Source organism: Scomber scombrus, chromosome 15, assembly GCF_963691925.1.
Source record: "Scomber scombrus chromosome 15, fScoSco1.1, whole genome shotgun sequence".
NCBI lineage: Eukaryota > Metazoa > Chordata > Actinopteri > Scombriformes > Scombridae > Scomber > Scomber scombrus.
The window spans coordinates 11,272,651-11,288,156 of NC_084984.1; the positions used below are offsets into that span (position 1 = coordinate 11,272,651).

The 15,506-nt window shown below is 39.7% G+C and overlaps 1 protein-coding gene across 1 annotated transcript in view; it reads right to left on the reverse strand.

The window, feature by feature from the left end:
* Positions 1–1,380: 1,380 nt before the first annotated feature.
* Positions 1,381–15,506, reverse strand: part of ptpn13 (protein tyrosine phosphatase non-receptor type 13) — a 48,264-nt gene continuing 34,138 nt past the window's right edge. Inside the window, exons 20-49 of the mRNA XM_062434165.1 lie at positions 14,542–14,595; positions 13,926–14,015; positions 13,623–13,730; positions 13,336–13,467; positions 12,759–13,240; positions 12,234–12,350; positions 10,817–10,910; positions 10,596–10,681; positions 10,329–10,497; positions 8,604–8,818; positions 8,376–8,474; positions 7,900–8,282; positions 7,647–7,800; positions 7,323–7,478; positions 7,038–7,209; positions 6,685–6,895; positions 6,461–6,546; positions 6,274–6,335; positions 5,643–5,798; positions 5,310–5,475; positions 5,083–5,163; positions 4,849–4,955; positions 4,694–4,749; positions 4,508–4,605; positions 3,975–4,123; positions 3,799–3,889; positions 3,155–3,492; positions 2,838–3,053; positions 2,643–2,705; positions 1,381–1,992 (exon numbers count right to left, since the gene is read on the reverse strand). Coding sequence (XP_062290149.1) covers positions 1,915–1,992; positions 2,643–2,705; positions 2,838–3,053; positions 3,155–3,492; positions 3,799–3,889; positions 3,975–4,123; positions 4,508–4,605; positions 4,694–4,749; positions 4,849–4,955; positions 5,083–5,163; positions 5,310–5,475; positions 5,643–5,798; positions 6,274–6,335; positions 6,461–6,546; positions 6,685–6,895; positions 7,038–7,209; positions 7,323–7,478; positions 7,647–7,800; positions 7,900–8,282; positions 8,376–8,474; positions 8,604–8,818; positions 10,329–10,497; positions 10,596–10,681; positions 10,817–10,910; positions 12,234–12,350; positions 12,759–13,240; positions 13,336–13,467; positions 13,623–13,730; positions 13,926–14,015; positions 14,542–14,595 — 4,469 coding nt within the window. The 3' untranslated portion in view covers positions 1,381–1,914. The remainder of the gene's footprint in view (positions 1,993–2,642; positions 2,706–2,837; positions 3,054–3,154; positions 3,493–3,798; positions 3,890–3,974; positions 4,124–4,507; positions 4,606–4,693; positions 4,750–4,848; positions 4,956–5,082; positions 5,164–5,309; positions 5,476–5,642; positions 5,799–6,273; positions 6,336–6,460; positions 6,547–6,684; positions 6,896–7,037; positions 7,210–7,322; positions 7,479–7,646; positions 7,801–7,899; positions 8,283–8,375; positions 8,475–8,603; positions 8,819–10,328; positions 10,498–10,595; positions 10,682–10,816; positions 10,911–12,233; positions 12,351–12,758; positions 13,241–13,335; positions 13,468–13,622; positions 13,731–13,925; positions 14,016–14,541; positions 14,596–15,506) is intronic.

Here is a 15,506-nt window from a genome sequence, read left to right on the forward strand (position 1 = left end):
TAATCTAGTCCAGATTTGACAAGTCTATTATTATAGATATTGCCAAAATCCATTATTCCCTTATTAAAATATTGTCACATGCTTTATGGTGCATACGCAGATTTTTCAGTCAATTTATTCTCTAGAATTTAGTTAAATATGCTTTATTTTAGTTCAGTTTTGATTAAAATGTTAAAACATTTGTATGTAATTCATATGTACACAGCTGCTTTATGGTTTGGGCAGTTTTATATTAGGCAATGTTACGTCTTTAATTTTCTTCAAAATGAAAATTAACTTATATTTAAGGTGTGCAAGAACAAATCAACTAAAGGAAAAAGGTGGAAGAAATTTCAGTTGAAGTATGACGAGAGAGCACATATGGTGGTGAGATGTTATTGAAATATAGTCATTCTTTCAGCACCCACTTAGGGAACTACTGCTTCTTCTGTATCAAAGCAGGCCTGCAAATGTCTAAAGAAAAAACGTTCTATCCAACATATTGAGCAATATGAACTTTTATTTGATCTAACCTGGGAAACTGAAAAGCCGGTAAGTTCCAAAGCTATCATTAAACATGTTTCCACACATGGTGGTGTTCCCAGAACAACTTCACACTGATGAGAAGATAATTTTTGGCACCACATGGTGGTGAAAATGGTGTAACAACCTGCCTGCTGCCACACCTGCTGCTCTCTGCTACATTTGCAGCCAAATACACTGTTTCCGCAGATAGCTGATGGGTGCGTACTTATCTAGGGTTGTTATACGAAATTAATACATACAGCGGATAAACACAGTGACAAATACCTCTACAATATTCATTCAAAGGGAATAGTTAGGCCATAAATACAACTGAATCTAAATGTTCAATCTTTGGGGAGACAATGAAGTGTGGGTGAATATAATGCCAGAGATCGTGGTCGTCTGGTTCCAAACATATTTAAATATAATGCAGAACAAAAGATGTAAACATTAAAAGCTTAATAATTCCATGGATTTGCATTATATTGTAAATGCAGTAACTTATGTGGTGTGCATGCAGTCATTTTCAAGTGAAGTAACAGTGACCTTTTTCTCATTGTGCACTCTTTCCAGTCCAGTATCAAATCTTCTACAGCTGCATATTGCTGCTTTTCTCCTTCAGGGAACAAAGTTTATATTCACAAACTGTTGCTTGTAGAGCATCCCACTCCTTCCCATTCTTAGTCATCACTCATTCATACATATCAGTGGTTTTCTAATTCAACAAGCTTGGAAAAGTTCAGACCGATTGCAAGCTTTTTACACAGCATGAATGCTAACAGTCAGACGGGATTTGACATTTTCAGAAGTTTAAAGGCGATATGCACCGAAATGACAAAAAAAAGGTTTGATTCATATCATTAAAAAAAAAGTTCCTTTACATTTAAAATGTGTCCAGTTTAATTTTCAGGAGATGAATATGTACACTTTTAATTTCATCATTTACCTCAGGCAGTGAGCAATTACTGTATAATAGATTTACAAAGCAAATACTGACATAGTATTCTGTCAAGGCATGTTCCAGCATCAAAACAAAATAGACAAGTACAATTTTGTTCCACATAAAATAATCATTGAAATCATTGATCATTTCATAATAATTTTAAAATATCCAAGAATCTGGAAAATAAAACATTAGTGTTCTCTTGTAGGTGACAATAAGAAATACAATCAGCAGTTCTCATTAATGCATTAAAAGCGAGTAGCAGCCAAAGAAAGTGAACTCAAAAAGCAAACAATAAAAATATAGACTTCTTTATAAGGATTTACTCTGAAGGAGCTGAATATTTTAAGGCATAAAAACATGTAGAGTAATTTGGCAATTTCTGCCTGTGTCAACTCTCCTCCATTTGTTTTGCTCTTTTTGAAACAGTTATCCAGCCTCTATGTGAACGCGATATGTGGTTTCTACTATCCCGAGATGTTCTCCTCTGCTTGAAGGCATCTGAGGACGTAGAGGATCACTTGATAGCAGAAAATATATTGATCCTGAAAAAAGAAAGGAAATTGTGTGGAAAAGAAAAATTCACCCAAGGGATGCTGAGTTTAATGTGTTCAAGTATATGTGAGTTAAAGGATTGATTCACAGTTTTTTATGTCTTTTTCACAATAGTCAGGTGCCCAAATGACCATTAAGAGATCCCTTAATAGCTTTGGAGACTAATGTGAGGCTTCAGCAGTCCAAATTCAAGTCAAGAGTCAAATCAGGTAGATATCTTTCAAAGTTAGTCATAGTGCAAAATTCCCTTTTATTATGATTGTAATCCTCTAGCTGAACAGGAAAAAACAGCATCCGTTGGGTCACAAAGATGGAATATCCTACTAAACCCACTGTAACTGTGAAATATCCAAATTATTTGAATAACTAAGAATCCTCATTATCTTAAAATAAACTTTTAAATACAGTTTTACTCAAAACGAGGACTGTGGCCTGGCCTGCCCTGCCCCCCCCCCATATCACTTATACTGGAAGTGCATTTTGAGGGGATCTTCTAATGGTCAGTATGAGCAGGAGGAATAATTACAACAAGAAAATCAATGTTGTCAATGTTCATATGGGCATCTCACTGATGTTTTAAGAAAGACTTGAACAATTGTGAACTTTTTCTTTAATATTAAAAGCAAACTTTAAAAGTTACCTCCGTCTGGACCATTCCCTGTCTCTGAAGTCTCATGTTTCTTACGACATCTGAAATATCAAACTACAAAAAAAAGTAAGTTAGTTAGAGCATGATCATTCTGAAGAAAAATCCTAATGATTCAGCCTGTTTAATATCAGAAGCTTTCATGTAAACAATATTTAAGATAAACAACGTAAAGAGTGTCATACTTACATCAGCATCTTTACTGATGAGACCCAGAACCACGTCTATACAGATGAGGGTTCCTGAACGACCGATGCCTGCACTGCAGTGTGTGATTATAGGTCCTGATCGATGAACGTGCCTCATATAGGAAATGAACGTGAGCAGCTGCTCTGGCTGTGTGGGCGTCCCATGATCAGGCCATCCCGTATAATTCAGATGAGTTACACGCTGGATTTCATTGGTCTGAAGATGATGAAATTGTCATGTTAATGTGCCCGTAACAGGGTGTGTAAAACTTTTACATATCATTGCAAAATGAGCATGGAATCTTTAATCAAATTCACCTGTACGTCTTTGACCTCGATGAGTCGGATGACAAAGTTGTCCAGATACTGGTCTTTAATCAGCGTGATCTGTAACCTGTCATCCACCATCTCTGCTGTCTTCGGTGTGTCTGGCCAGTACCGCTGACATTTCACTTTGCCTCCCTCCACTTCCTGTGTCATCATGGCGATCACATTAGACTTCTGCTCCCAGACCATTTGCCAGAAGTCACCCAGAGTGGTCGGTAGAGGTCCCTGACAGGCGATGTACATGAAGTTCTCGTCCTTCACTGGCATCTTGATGAAGTTGGCATTGATGTAGCCCCCGTCTTTGCCAAGCACCACTCGAGTTGTGTCAACTAGAAAAAGCATGTGCATACAAAACCTGTTTCAAATCTTATGTAGCTAACAATTATTACAATTATCGATCATTCAAACACTTTTTGATTAATCATTTTGTCTATAAAATAGCAAAAAAAATGATTCCCCATTGCCCAAAACAAGATCTACAGATATCTTGTTTTGTTTGAACAATGATACAGAAAAATAAAAAAAGGAGAAAATCTACGCTCAAAATTTAGAAATCACAATAATTGTAATAATTTGGAATTAGTAGAAAAGCATCTCTAAGTTTCCTGCTGTGACACATTTGTAACTTTTCTTACAGGGAACAATATTCTTGTAGCGGTTCTTCTTCTTGTTCTCCTTTGTCTGACCTATTAAACAGTCGTCCAACGGCTGGAGATTTTGTAGATTCTGCCAGGGAGGAAAACAGATGTTAAATCAAATGAATTCAACAGCATTTTCAAATTTAAAGTGGCTTGAGAAGAGATACTCTTACTTCAAACTCCTGCAGAGGGACTTTCTGCTCCAGAAGCCCCCTCATCATGCGGACCACGGTGTTAAGCTTTGGTCCTGTGAACTGACCATCAGGGACCACCTTGACAAGGGGCAAAGAGGTCAGCTCATCCTCTGTGATGATTGGCCCAACTGGAGGAAAACAAAATGAAGCAACAAAACATTTTGAGAACTATAAACATAAATTCTGAATTTCTAAAGTCAAGCCAAAAACCTTAAATCAGTTAATTAACTCTGTATAGTCTCAGAAATATGATATTTAACACTGTTTTACTGTATATGTTTGTCTTACTATTACACTTGAATTGCAATAACCTGTATGAAAGAAGCTACACAAATGAAGCTTGATTGCTTGACTAAGAAGGATAAGATGGACTGTGACCTATAACTTCCTTTTTGTTTAGACTCCATCATCTCTGCTCTCATTAACTAATTAAACATCAGAATCTACATCATGTCATTTTAACATTTTTACAGTCTAATTTCAAATCTAACATAGTAGAAATTCAGTCTTACCATCTCTTGATTTGGAGTTCATGTTTTCAATAGGCAGTTCATCACTTCCCCATGTGATTTCATCCTCCTCTGGCTGTCCGGCGCTCATTTGCAGATAACTGATGATTTCAAATTAACAGAGATTAGATGTGAATATATTTGCAATCCTAATCGTAATAGGTGTATATTCCAAAAGAAAAATCTCACTTTTCATTTCTGGGATCATCCACATTCTCTTCCTGCCATTCCACTTTCCGAGAACTCTAATTATGAAAGAATCACAACAAAACGCAACAAAAAGTCAGGCATAACCACCACATACTTTCCATGTTTTTATCGAGGGCGGAGGGTTTTATTTGTACCTCAGGGGAGTCTTCAGGTAAAGAAGAGCCATCACAGTCTGTGTCCTCTGAGAGCTCTGCGCTCTGCTCCGTCTCTCTTTGCTGCTCCAGTGGTGTGTCTTCATAGTCTGTTACACATGATTTACAATGAACAAATTAAGTTGTTTTGTTTTCACTGCATTCATGATAATTCTTTGACACACTAACATCGTCCCTTTAAGATTTTCAGCACATTTTGCAGCCTCTATGTTATACCTATTGGTGGTATGAAAGGGAAGCTACCAGACTTCTGCTCATCATTCAGCTTAGTCTTCACTCCACTGTCCTCACTCAGATCTGGAAATAAAGTGGATTGTTTGAGTGAAATGTATAATTATTACTAATGACACTTTTATGCCAAATAGAGCAAAGGTAGGCCTTTATAAGTTATTTAACTGAGAAAAAGCAAAAAATATACATATAAATGCCATAAATGCTTGTACCTGTGTTCCCATTGCACTTGTCAGTGTTGATGGGCAGATAGGCCAGGTATGTGCTGGGGTTCTGGTCTGGTGGTCTGGACACTATAAGGTGTACCAGGCCTTTAGCTTTACGGATGGTGGTGACAGCTTTGGTGTGGGACACACCCGTCATTAGTTCTTCGTTCACCTATAAGAAAAAGACAACGACAGCGTCAGGATTGCTGTATACAGATTGTGTTACAGGTTATATCCACAGCCTATTCAGTCAAAATCTACTAATGGAAGAACAGCCAAGTACATATATTATAGTAACCACAACTTCTGCCCAAAATGTAAATGTCACTCATTACTCACTTTCAGTAGCCTGTCTCCCACTTGCAGCTTGCCTGTGGACTCTGCTATTCCTCTTGGTGTTATAGACTTGACAAAGATGCCCCTCTCCCCTCCAATCACTGAGAAACCCAGACCGCCTGACTGGGGCTTCTCTAGATCCAGCTCTATGATCTCCTCCTGCATATTCAACAAAAAACAAATGTGTGTTACCTTTAATTCTTGATTCAAAGCTAAGTGCTAATCAGACATGAGCTGATGATGATGACAATATCATTGCTACAAGAATACTCCTGTACAGATGCGCGTCTCAACCTACATGTATTCATCTTTGCCGATGACAAACTTACATTTTTCTAGGTGTTTACTTGAAATTTCAATGCAGAAAATTTGAATACATTTGAATTTATTTATTTCGAACATAAGAATAAAAACAGATGAAGAGGATAAGCAATAGGAGTATACACTTACAAATTCCTACCCCTTTCTCACTTTTCCTCCATTAACTCACATATGATTTATAAACAACTATCCCAAATTGATTTACAACTCAAGTATTCACCCGCTGTTAAATGGTGGGAATATTTATGCAGGTTCACCTTTGATTATAGAGCACAAAAAGAAATCTAGAGCATGTATTTATTTCTTAACCTACCTCTAAAGGACAAAGTGTTGCAAGACACTCTGTACCTCTTGAATCATCTCCTTTAAGAAACCCTTAAACAGAACACAAATGGGAGCATGAATGTTAATCAGTGCAACAGTATCAGGACAATAATAAGCAACATAGTAGGTATAATAAAAATGTTCCACAAGTGGCACCCCTAAGGTCTAAAACATACCATTGATGCTGGATGAAACCTTGGGACTAATGTTGTTGTTAAGAAAAGAGACACTTTTCTGTCCCGGACAAACCGGCTTCCCATCCCTTTGAGCCAGAGAAAAAAGAAGAAAAATTAATTTATTGAAATTATTACACACATGTCAAGCTAAAAATAACCTTTTGTAATGCCACTGGGAGAAAAGACCAACAGGACGCATATGATTCTTCGTTAGTGCAGACTACCTTGTGGCCTTGAGAGTCAGGTCTTCGAGGGAGAGCTCCAGGAGTCGGGTGTTCTCACTGAGGGTAAGTTCCTGAGTGGGAGCGCCATTGATGTAGTGGATTAGGTCAAGTGGTTTCAGACTGCCTTCCTCAGAGGCCAGTGATTCTGGCAGGATGTCTTTCACAAATAAGACTCCATACATGCTGTCACTACCACCGTCCAGTAACAAACCTGGGGATTGGAGACAGAATAAAACTGTTTACATTTGACTTTGGGTAAATGCAACATCTGGGAGGGAAAACAAGGCAGGTAGACAGTGATTTTCAGGCATGCCAGGGATTTTTTACTCTTGTTAGCGAGGGATCTCTCTTACCCAGTGGTTCTTGGTTGCCCTTGAAAGAGATGTCAGGTAGCAGGTGGGCTTCTATGGAGGGCTTGGGAGCCTCCAGGACCCTCCCTACCACCAAATCAACCATCCGAGGGGCCGCTCGCACAAGATTGACTACCTCGGTGTGGCCCATATTGGTCACATCTGTGCTGTTCACCTGGACATAGAAAATATACAATTTGACACTGACCACAATCACTCTTTTGGTAGAATGAATACACCAAAGACTCAGGCTGTGAGTAGAATAAGGGATTAGGGATAAATTCGCACCATGATCATTCTGTCTCCGGGCCTGAGCCTTCCATCTCCTTTGGCTGGATCCTGGACGATGTCATGGATGTAACATCCGTGATCATTACCTTTGGTGAGGGTGAAGCCAAGGCTGCCTTTTTCAGACTTCAACAAGGAGACCTTTAGCTCTACTTCCTAACAACAGACAAGAATTTCAGTTACAGGAATTGCTATTATACGATTAATACTACCTGAATAACTCTTTAAAATTTAGATATACATTTTAGTGGTTTTCCTTAATTCAAAATCTGGAAACTTTCAGATCACTACATTTTTCATCCTGAGAAATTCCTAAGCGCTTACCGGGACAAATTCCTCCATATCCTGTCCGTTGCCAGACATGGTGAGGTTTAAGGGCAGAGGCAGAGGAGGAGGCAGGGGGTCTGGGCTTGGGGCAGTGTGGGAAGACACCATAGGCAGGGGGGATGATTCCAGATTCATGGGGGATGAAGGACACCTGTCCAAACATTCCAAAAGAAAAGATTATATGAGATAAGACATGGCAAAATATCTGTAATGCAGATGATATGATATTATTTTCACTCTGATCGGGTACCTCTTGCTGAGGTCCGATCTTGTCATCGACAGGTTCGGGGAGTAGAAGGCTAAGTTCATGGTGTCGTCCAGCTGACCGGTGCTGTCATAGCGTCCTAGTCCCAGGTTGCTACTGGGGGTCTGGTAGACACTCCGCTCCCAGGTCTGTCTGCTGTGCTCCAAGGTGCTGGGGCTGAAGGCTTCCTCAACCTCCTCATCTCCATCAGTACTGTCGCTGTAGCTGTTGTGTCGGCCGGGGGTTTTGAGCAGCAGCCTCTCCAGGGCGTCCTCCACAGCGCCCTGACTCTTCTTGCCTTTTGTACCTGCTGGAGAGGTTGTCCTGCCCAAGTTTAGGCTGGGCTCTGCCTGGGTCACTGGTTCCTTTCTGGGTGATGGCATGGGTGTCTGGGAAGAAGTAAAAATTATAAATGGTTCTTAAAATTTCCCAAAAAGAGTATTATTTGCAGTAAGAGTACTATTATTATTAGAGATTCCCACCAAAGCTGAAGTGTCCATCTCAGGAAGAATGCCGTGTTCAGGTCTACAGAGGAGCAAAGTCACTTCCTGTCCGGTTCCTCGCAAGGCTGATATCACCTCCTATGTGCACACAAGAGAGAAAACACACAAGTACAAATAAATGATGGTAACCAACAACATTCTGATCTGACTTAATTATTATTTCTTTCACATTGAGGCAAAGCACAAAAAGATATATATTTTCCGTACATGTTGCGAGAGTCCTTTGAGGGAGGTCTGATTGACCCGCAGGATGACGTCACCCACGTTGATGCGACCGCTCTCTGCTGCTGGTTGGCCAGGAAATAGTTTTTTAACCCGCACCATGCTGGATCCGTGGGGCTCATCAGGGATGTTCTCCTCTCGACTGAAACTGAAGCCCAGCCCTGATGTGTTCTTCATTAGACACACCTCAAACACATTATCTGTGGGGGACAAACACATGCAGGTACAATGAACTGGACACTCTTTAGTTGCCAGTATGTGATGTGTGTACGTGACTCTGTCCAGATGTGTTAGCCCTGTGATCTGTCATGGGTACACCTGCCTCTCACCCAATATAAGATGGGGATAGGCTCAAGCCTCCCGTGACCTTGTATAGAATAAGCAAATATAGAAAGTGGATGAATTCAACGGAAGGATCTGTGACAAAATATACGCCCATAAAGGATTCACTATTGATATTCTTGATATTGGTACTACAACCAATATAACTATTCAGAGATACTGGACTTGAGGGTGCAGATCAGCTCCTGTCTGAGCTCCAGATTCGATGTCAGAATAGGAGAAATAATAAGTTCATAATTTTCCAAAGAAAGAGTGAGTCAACGAAACTCAAAAAACATCTCTAAGAACACTGACATGGTGCCAATGTTTTCCTGAAGGCTTCACATATCCTTCCAAACACAAACCCAATTAGGAAACAAATCACTTGGGTGACTGAGGAAATCAAGTTACTGTACCATGTAAATGCTTCTCTCAGTCTATTACATCAGTCTGGTAGTCTGGTTATTCACAGTAATGCAATTCTAGTATTCATGCAAACTTGGTAACTCCCTGCACAGAGCGTACAACTCCAACATATCTCTGAAACAGAGGAAGAGGTATGTATGTATCATCCTTTCTGGAGAAACAGATGCTCCTTCTGACCACTATTACTAGATTTGCCATTCTGTCTTGTGTCATCAATAACTTTTGGTGTTTCATAAATAAGCAGGATCAAAAAAATAACACTGATAGTCACTGATGATCCTTTTTGAAGAGTTTCCACCATATCAATGTAATCAAGTGGAGGCAACCCCTCACTGAATAAAACACACATTTAGAAATAAAGAAAATGTTATATAGTCAAATCATAGATGTTGCTTAAACTATACACTGGGATAACTGTGTGTAAGGAGGAGACAGCGGATTAATCAGACAGGAGTACATCCTGTAGCTTTACATCAATGAGCAGTTAGACAAAACAAACATGTCTAGTTCCAGGAAAACAGTACCAGGGTTTTCTACAGCCACGCCAGCCAATGAGCTCAAAATAAGCAGCAGTGTGCAGCTAATGGGTTGTACTGTACACACATGCTTGTTTTCTTGCAAATGAGATTACCAACAGCAAGTTACTTTGTTTAAAGAGAACAACAGGGTTTAGTGTAACACTGGTAAGAATTATACGCCCTAAATAATCAGAGTGTTTTCCTACTTTCATTACCATCCTCGTGGACTCTAAACATTTGTATGGTACTGGATGTACTCCAGGGAAACAAATGTTTTTCACTAAAATAAAACATACACATAAGCTGAAAACAGATGGCTGTTGAGGTGTACTGACAACGGGTCACCTCTAAGTTTTTGTTACTTTAAAAAAATAATATATATATATATATATATATATATATATATAAAATCACACTGCTTGAGATTTTCTGTTTGTTGCCTCACCTTTTGTTAGAAAGCTGTACTCTGGTTTGTCTTTGACCTGAAGTGGCTGCTCTCTGCTCTTCATCTGGTATTGGTCCCTCTCAGTACACGGCGGGGTGCTCTGAGGTGTGAGGGGAGCGTGGACACTGTCTGCAGGCGGATGACCCTTCTCCAGCAACAAGTGCACTGTCTGCAGGAGGATGTGATGACAACTGAGTGTTACTGGCCAGCTGGGAAGCAACTAATCAGCTTGTCAGCAGGGTGCTCGTGGTAAATGTCATCCCTCACCTGCCCAGTGTCTCTGAGAACATCCACTGCTTGCTGATGAGTGGCGCCCTCCAGGCTCTTTCCATTGACGGCCACCACACGATCCCCTGAGGATATGACAAAGAGTGGTTAAAATATAATATAAAGTAAATCAAATGATTGATTCAAAATCTAATTGTAATGTATAATTCAGTTTTTCTGTCATATATCTTTACTTGTAACATCAGTATTTAGGCTAATACCTTTCTGTATCCTTCCATCGAGCTCAGCAGCTCCTTTTGGTATGATGGCTTTAACATAGATGCCTCCATGCCGAACAGTTGTGTTGACTCCCCCCTTAGAAATGAAAACACCTCTTAGTATAATTAGTCAAAAAAGACAGAAAATGGTGCATGGGTGTATGGGGGTTGATGGGAGGTGTGGAGGGTTTTTTTCCATTTCATTTTCAAATGAACTTCTACATGATAAATGCTTTATTCATACTGTAAACTCCCAACCTTCCCTACAAGTTAATATAACAGTATGGTGACGTAATATATCACACTGACTGCATAATAAAACCTGTAAGTAGAAGTATGAAGAGGAGGTTTGGAAGATTTAAAAGTGGAAGATTGCAAAATAACTGGCTCAGATTTAGCTTTAGAGTCGGTGTTGTCATTTCTGCCACACCCAAAAGTGTACTGCTATTGTTAAGTGTTGCTTTAAAATGTCATCAGATGCTATTCGAGTGGTGAAACCCAACTAAGCAGGACGGATTTGTATGTATTTAGGTTTTCAGCAGTTGCTTTCTGTGCCTGACTATTCCACCTATAGGTGTGAACATGTATGCTGTGTTCAAGTGTTGTGAGATCATTGTCAGTCGTGACATGATGCCTCAAAAAATTGCTGAAAATTGAATGAGAAAGTAAGAAGTTAATTAGCTCCCGTTCATTTTTATCAATTCATCCTCAAAATTACTTTTTGTATTTCAAGTTGTGTTTTTTATTTATTAGACTATTCCATATGCAAACAGTGCAAGGAATAAAGCATTTATCATAGTCATCATGAGTCATGATTTAGTTGTTTAGTTTAAAAATCCTCCACGGTGATGTTATTGACAATATAACTGAGGTTAAATGTAAATGATCAGAGATGATGTGAATTCATATTATGTGCCCATTTGGTAACGATAAGTCTCAATATCAGGTTGAGTATTAATAAGTGAATGTAATGGTTAATTCAATGTACATATTACTAAAAACAAACCAGTGCTCAATCAAGTATTATTCCAAACTTATATGACACTAACCTTGCGTTAAAAACACACACTCAACTGATTTGGTATTAAGTGTTAATTGTGCAAGTCACCCAATTTAAAAGGTGTCCAGTGGAAAAGTCATTCATCAGTTCTGTTTAAAATGTTTCTGGCACTAAAATTATAACTACTGTATGACATAACATTAAAAAAGCTGTTTTGATTCAAATTAAATAAACGTAGCATGCAAAGAGAGCGAGAAGGTGAGCAGTCCCAAAAGAGATTCCAAATTTGACGACTGACATACAGCGTTAGGAAAGCAAACCACACCAAACAACATATAAACACAAACGGATGACAGCGACAAGATGAGGAGGGGAAAGGGGGCAAAACAAAGAGAGGGTGAAAACCTTGCCGAACAGTACCGTGACACTTATGCCCAGGCTGCTGTCTTTTTTGGACAGCTCAACGTCAAATAGTTCTCCTGGACGGAGACTATTGACCCCTGGGGCATTACCATTTAAATTTTCCATGATGTACTCCTGCAAACAGAGAACAGGGTATTAAGGTGAATTATCACAGGCTAGAACATGCAGAAAAGAAAAAAAAGGGAGTGTGAGGAGGCTGAACTGGGTACGGCTGAGAAGAAAATTAGCAGATGACATGCAATGTACAGGTAGAAAACTGCCTTGCATTGACTCTGTAAATGCAATGATAGGCAAAGGTTATATACAACAGGCAGTTAGTTGTGCCAAGCATCTGGCTGGTCATTTGTAATGCTTGTTTATGGAAACATTGTCATAACATACACTGATTTCATATTCTTTTCTGTACCACAAATTGCTTTTGTGTTTTGTGAGATGTGGTGAGTACACGACTATCATGTGGGGTAATGTGTAAAAGCAAAGAATCCACGTACAACAATGGATTCATAAACATAAAGGCCGCACCTTTTTGGCCTTGAGTTTCTCTTGACCACTGGAATAAGTCTCCTCATCCATGTCTGAATCACCCCAGTCTGAATGCTCAGAAACTTTGGGAGGTTCGGTGACTTTAGCTTTCCGAGTTTTGGGTGGCAAAGCTGGCGGCGTGGGATCCAAACCCACATTAAGTTCTGGTCTATGATGTTGGGCAACGGGCGCAGCTGTGTTGGTGGCTGTGGCTCTCTCGAGACACTGCTGAACTCCATTAGCAGGGGGTTGGCTTAATCTAGCAGCACTGCTTGTCCTGGAGTCCTGAGAGCTGAGGCTGGCATTCTGGTGGACTGGGGAGGAGGCGGATGACGGTGTGCCAGTGCTGGGGAGAGGAGGGCTGGGGCTTCCTCCTACATGCTCCTCTGAAGAGGTATCAAAGTCTAGTTCCCGTCTTTGGCCAGAGTTATGCACCTTCAATGAAGACTTTGCCTGATAGGGAACATAGCCTGCTGAAGATTCTGCCAAAACACAAAAAAAGTGATATTAATCTGAGGAGCAAAAACAAAAGATGTGAATTTTACACATAGCAACTAAAAAATTACACTCATGTTACCTTTGTAGAGCCTCTCTTTGGGCTGTGACACCACCAGAGTAATGTCATCTGGAGCATTTTGGAGGATGTCAACAGTGGTGGCATGAGAGAGCCCTTCCAGCTTTACATCATTCACAGAGATCAGGCGATCACCTGCATCAACATGAAAACTGTCACAAGTGGTACACAACATAAAACATAAAACTGAAACTGGGTCAACAGAGAAACATCATCACAGCACTCAACAAATGAAAAAAACAAAACATTTAAGCACTTAATAGGAAGAGTGTAGCACAATGCGAGCCTACCAGGTTTGAGAGAGCCGTTGACATCAGCAGGACCCCCAGGAGTGATGGAGCTGATGATGGTGCCGAGGTCCATCCGACCAGAGCTCTCCCCTCCGACAACCTGGAACCCTGGAGTAGACACACAAGCATAAACCGATCTAAACACACGTATATATAAACACACATTCCGCCACGAAAAATCAGGGGAACACAAGTGCCTTAAATGCAATTTATAATACTTCTCAACTCTGACAGCTGGGACTTGGCCGCAGAGACAGCGTGAAATTGAGTTGTTATTTTAGGAAGAAGTATATACGCTCTTACCCAGGCCATATTTCACATCTTTCTTCAGGTTTACAGTTGTGATTTCTCTCTCTGGAGAAGGTAAGGCATTTAGCTTTTTCTTTAGTGAATCTGTGCAACAAAAAGAGACACTTATACTAACTGGAATATACTGTAAATACATGATGGCATCAGTTCTGTCACTTCTGACTGATGCATATTGCAATTTTGGTATTCAGAATGTTTTTATACATCTACACTGTGACTATTAATCAGCCCAGACAGGCCTACAGTATGGATGACGGACCCCTACTTAAGCAATGTTGGCTAACGGGCTAGACAAAGACAGGCTAAGCTAGGATGAAAGGGGAGGTCATGAGTTCAGTGCCAAGCATGAAGCTACTACAATGGTGGGACTGCAGCCAGAATAAAGTTCCACTGGCAGGCAGCACTGAGAGGACAGAGACTCAATTCACCTCAAACACCTACTTTTTTTTGGTATGTATATCCGTACTTTGCTGTACCACAGTCAGCAAGTGGTTCAACAGATTGATGGAGGAGGATTAAGATAAAATGAGAAATGCTGGAGAGTATTGGGATATTTACTGAGTTTCGACAGTGCAAAAGCAAGTGCATCCAATGTCTATGTGATACACACCATTAACAGAGGCTGGGGTAGACGGTGGTCCAGAGGAGCTGTGCATACTGACCCCTGCAAAGAAACATAAGAGATCAGTAAGGCTTTGTTCAGTATAAAGAACAATGGACACTGCTTTTCTGCTTCTCTGCCAATTTAGAACCAATAATATAGTAAAATGTTTAAAGAATAATGTAATATCATCACTTAATAACACATACAGATGCCCCTGATGACCATAATGTGAAGTACACGAAATTAACTTACATCTAGAACTGAGGAATATTATCAATGCATAACTGGTCTAAAATAGAGCATTAATTACAGTCAACCAACAAAAGATGGTTTTATGTTCCACTGCTCTTCTCCTGTAATTCAATGAGTAGCAGGACAAAGTTGATTCATATCTATTGTGCATGCCAAGCACAGCCTTTATGCTGGAACTATAAAAAACAACAATAAAAATCTGATCTGGTCTTTGAGGGAAACTTTATTAAAATGGTCTGATTTTTTCTGGTTTCCATTGTAGATAATGAGCATTCAAGCCGAACAATATGAGTATAGTTAGAGGACATATAAAGAGGGATTTCACTGCTTGCACTTTCAAAAAAAGAAAAATAAATGTTTTGTCATTTTAGGATAACTCCTAAATGTAATGTTCTCCATTCAGTAATTCTGCAACTGCAGCTGCACAAGTAAAAACTAATACAACTAAATCAAATGTGTAATGTATTGAAGGTAAAATGTGCCACCTGTTTTATTGCTGTTGATCTGCCGCAGTATAGCCAGACCTCATCTTATCTACTGCAATTATCGAGTGGTAAGTCTCAATGTTCATGTTTTATATATCATCATAACGACCTGCTTTGATACTGTTAATAAGAACAGTTTGTGATGGAGGCGTTCAGTAAATATCTGAACACATCTTCAACACTGAATCTCCAAGCTGAACAAACCATAGTGAATCACTGTTCTCACTGAATAGG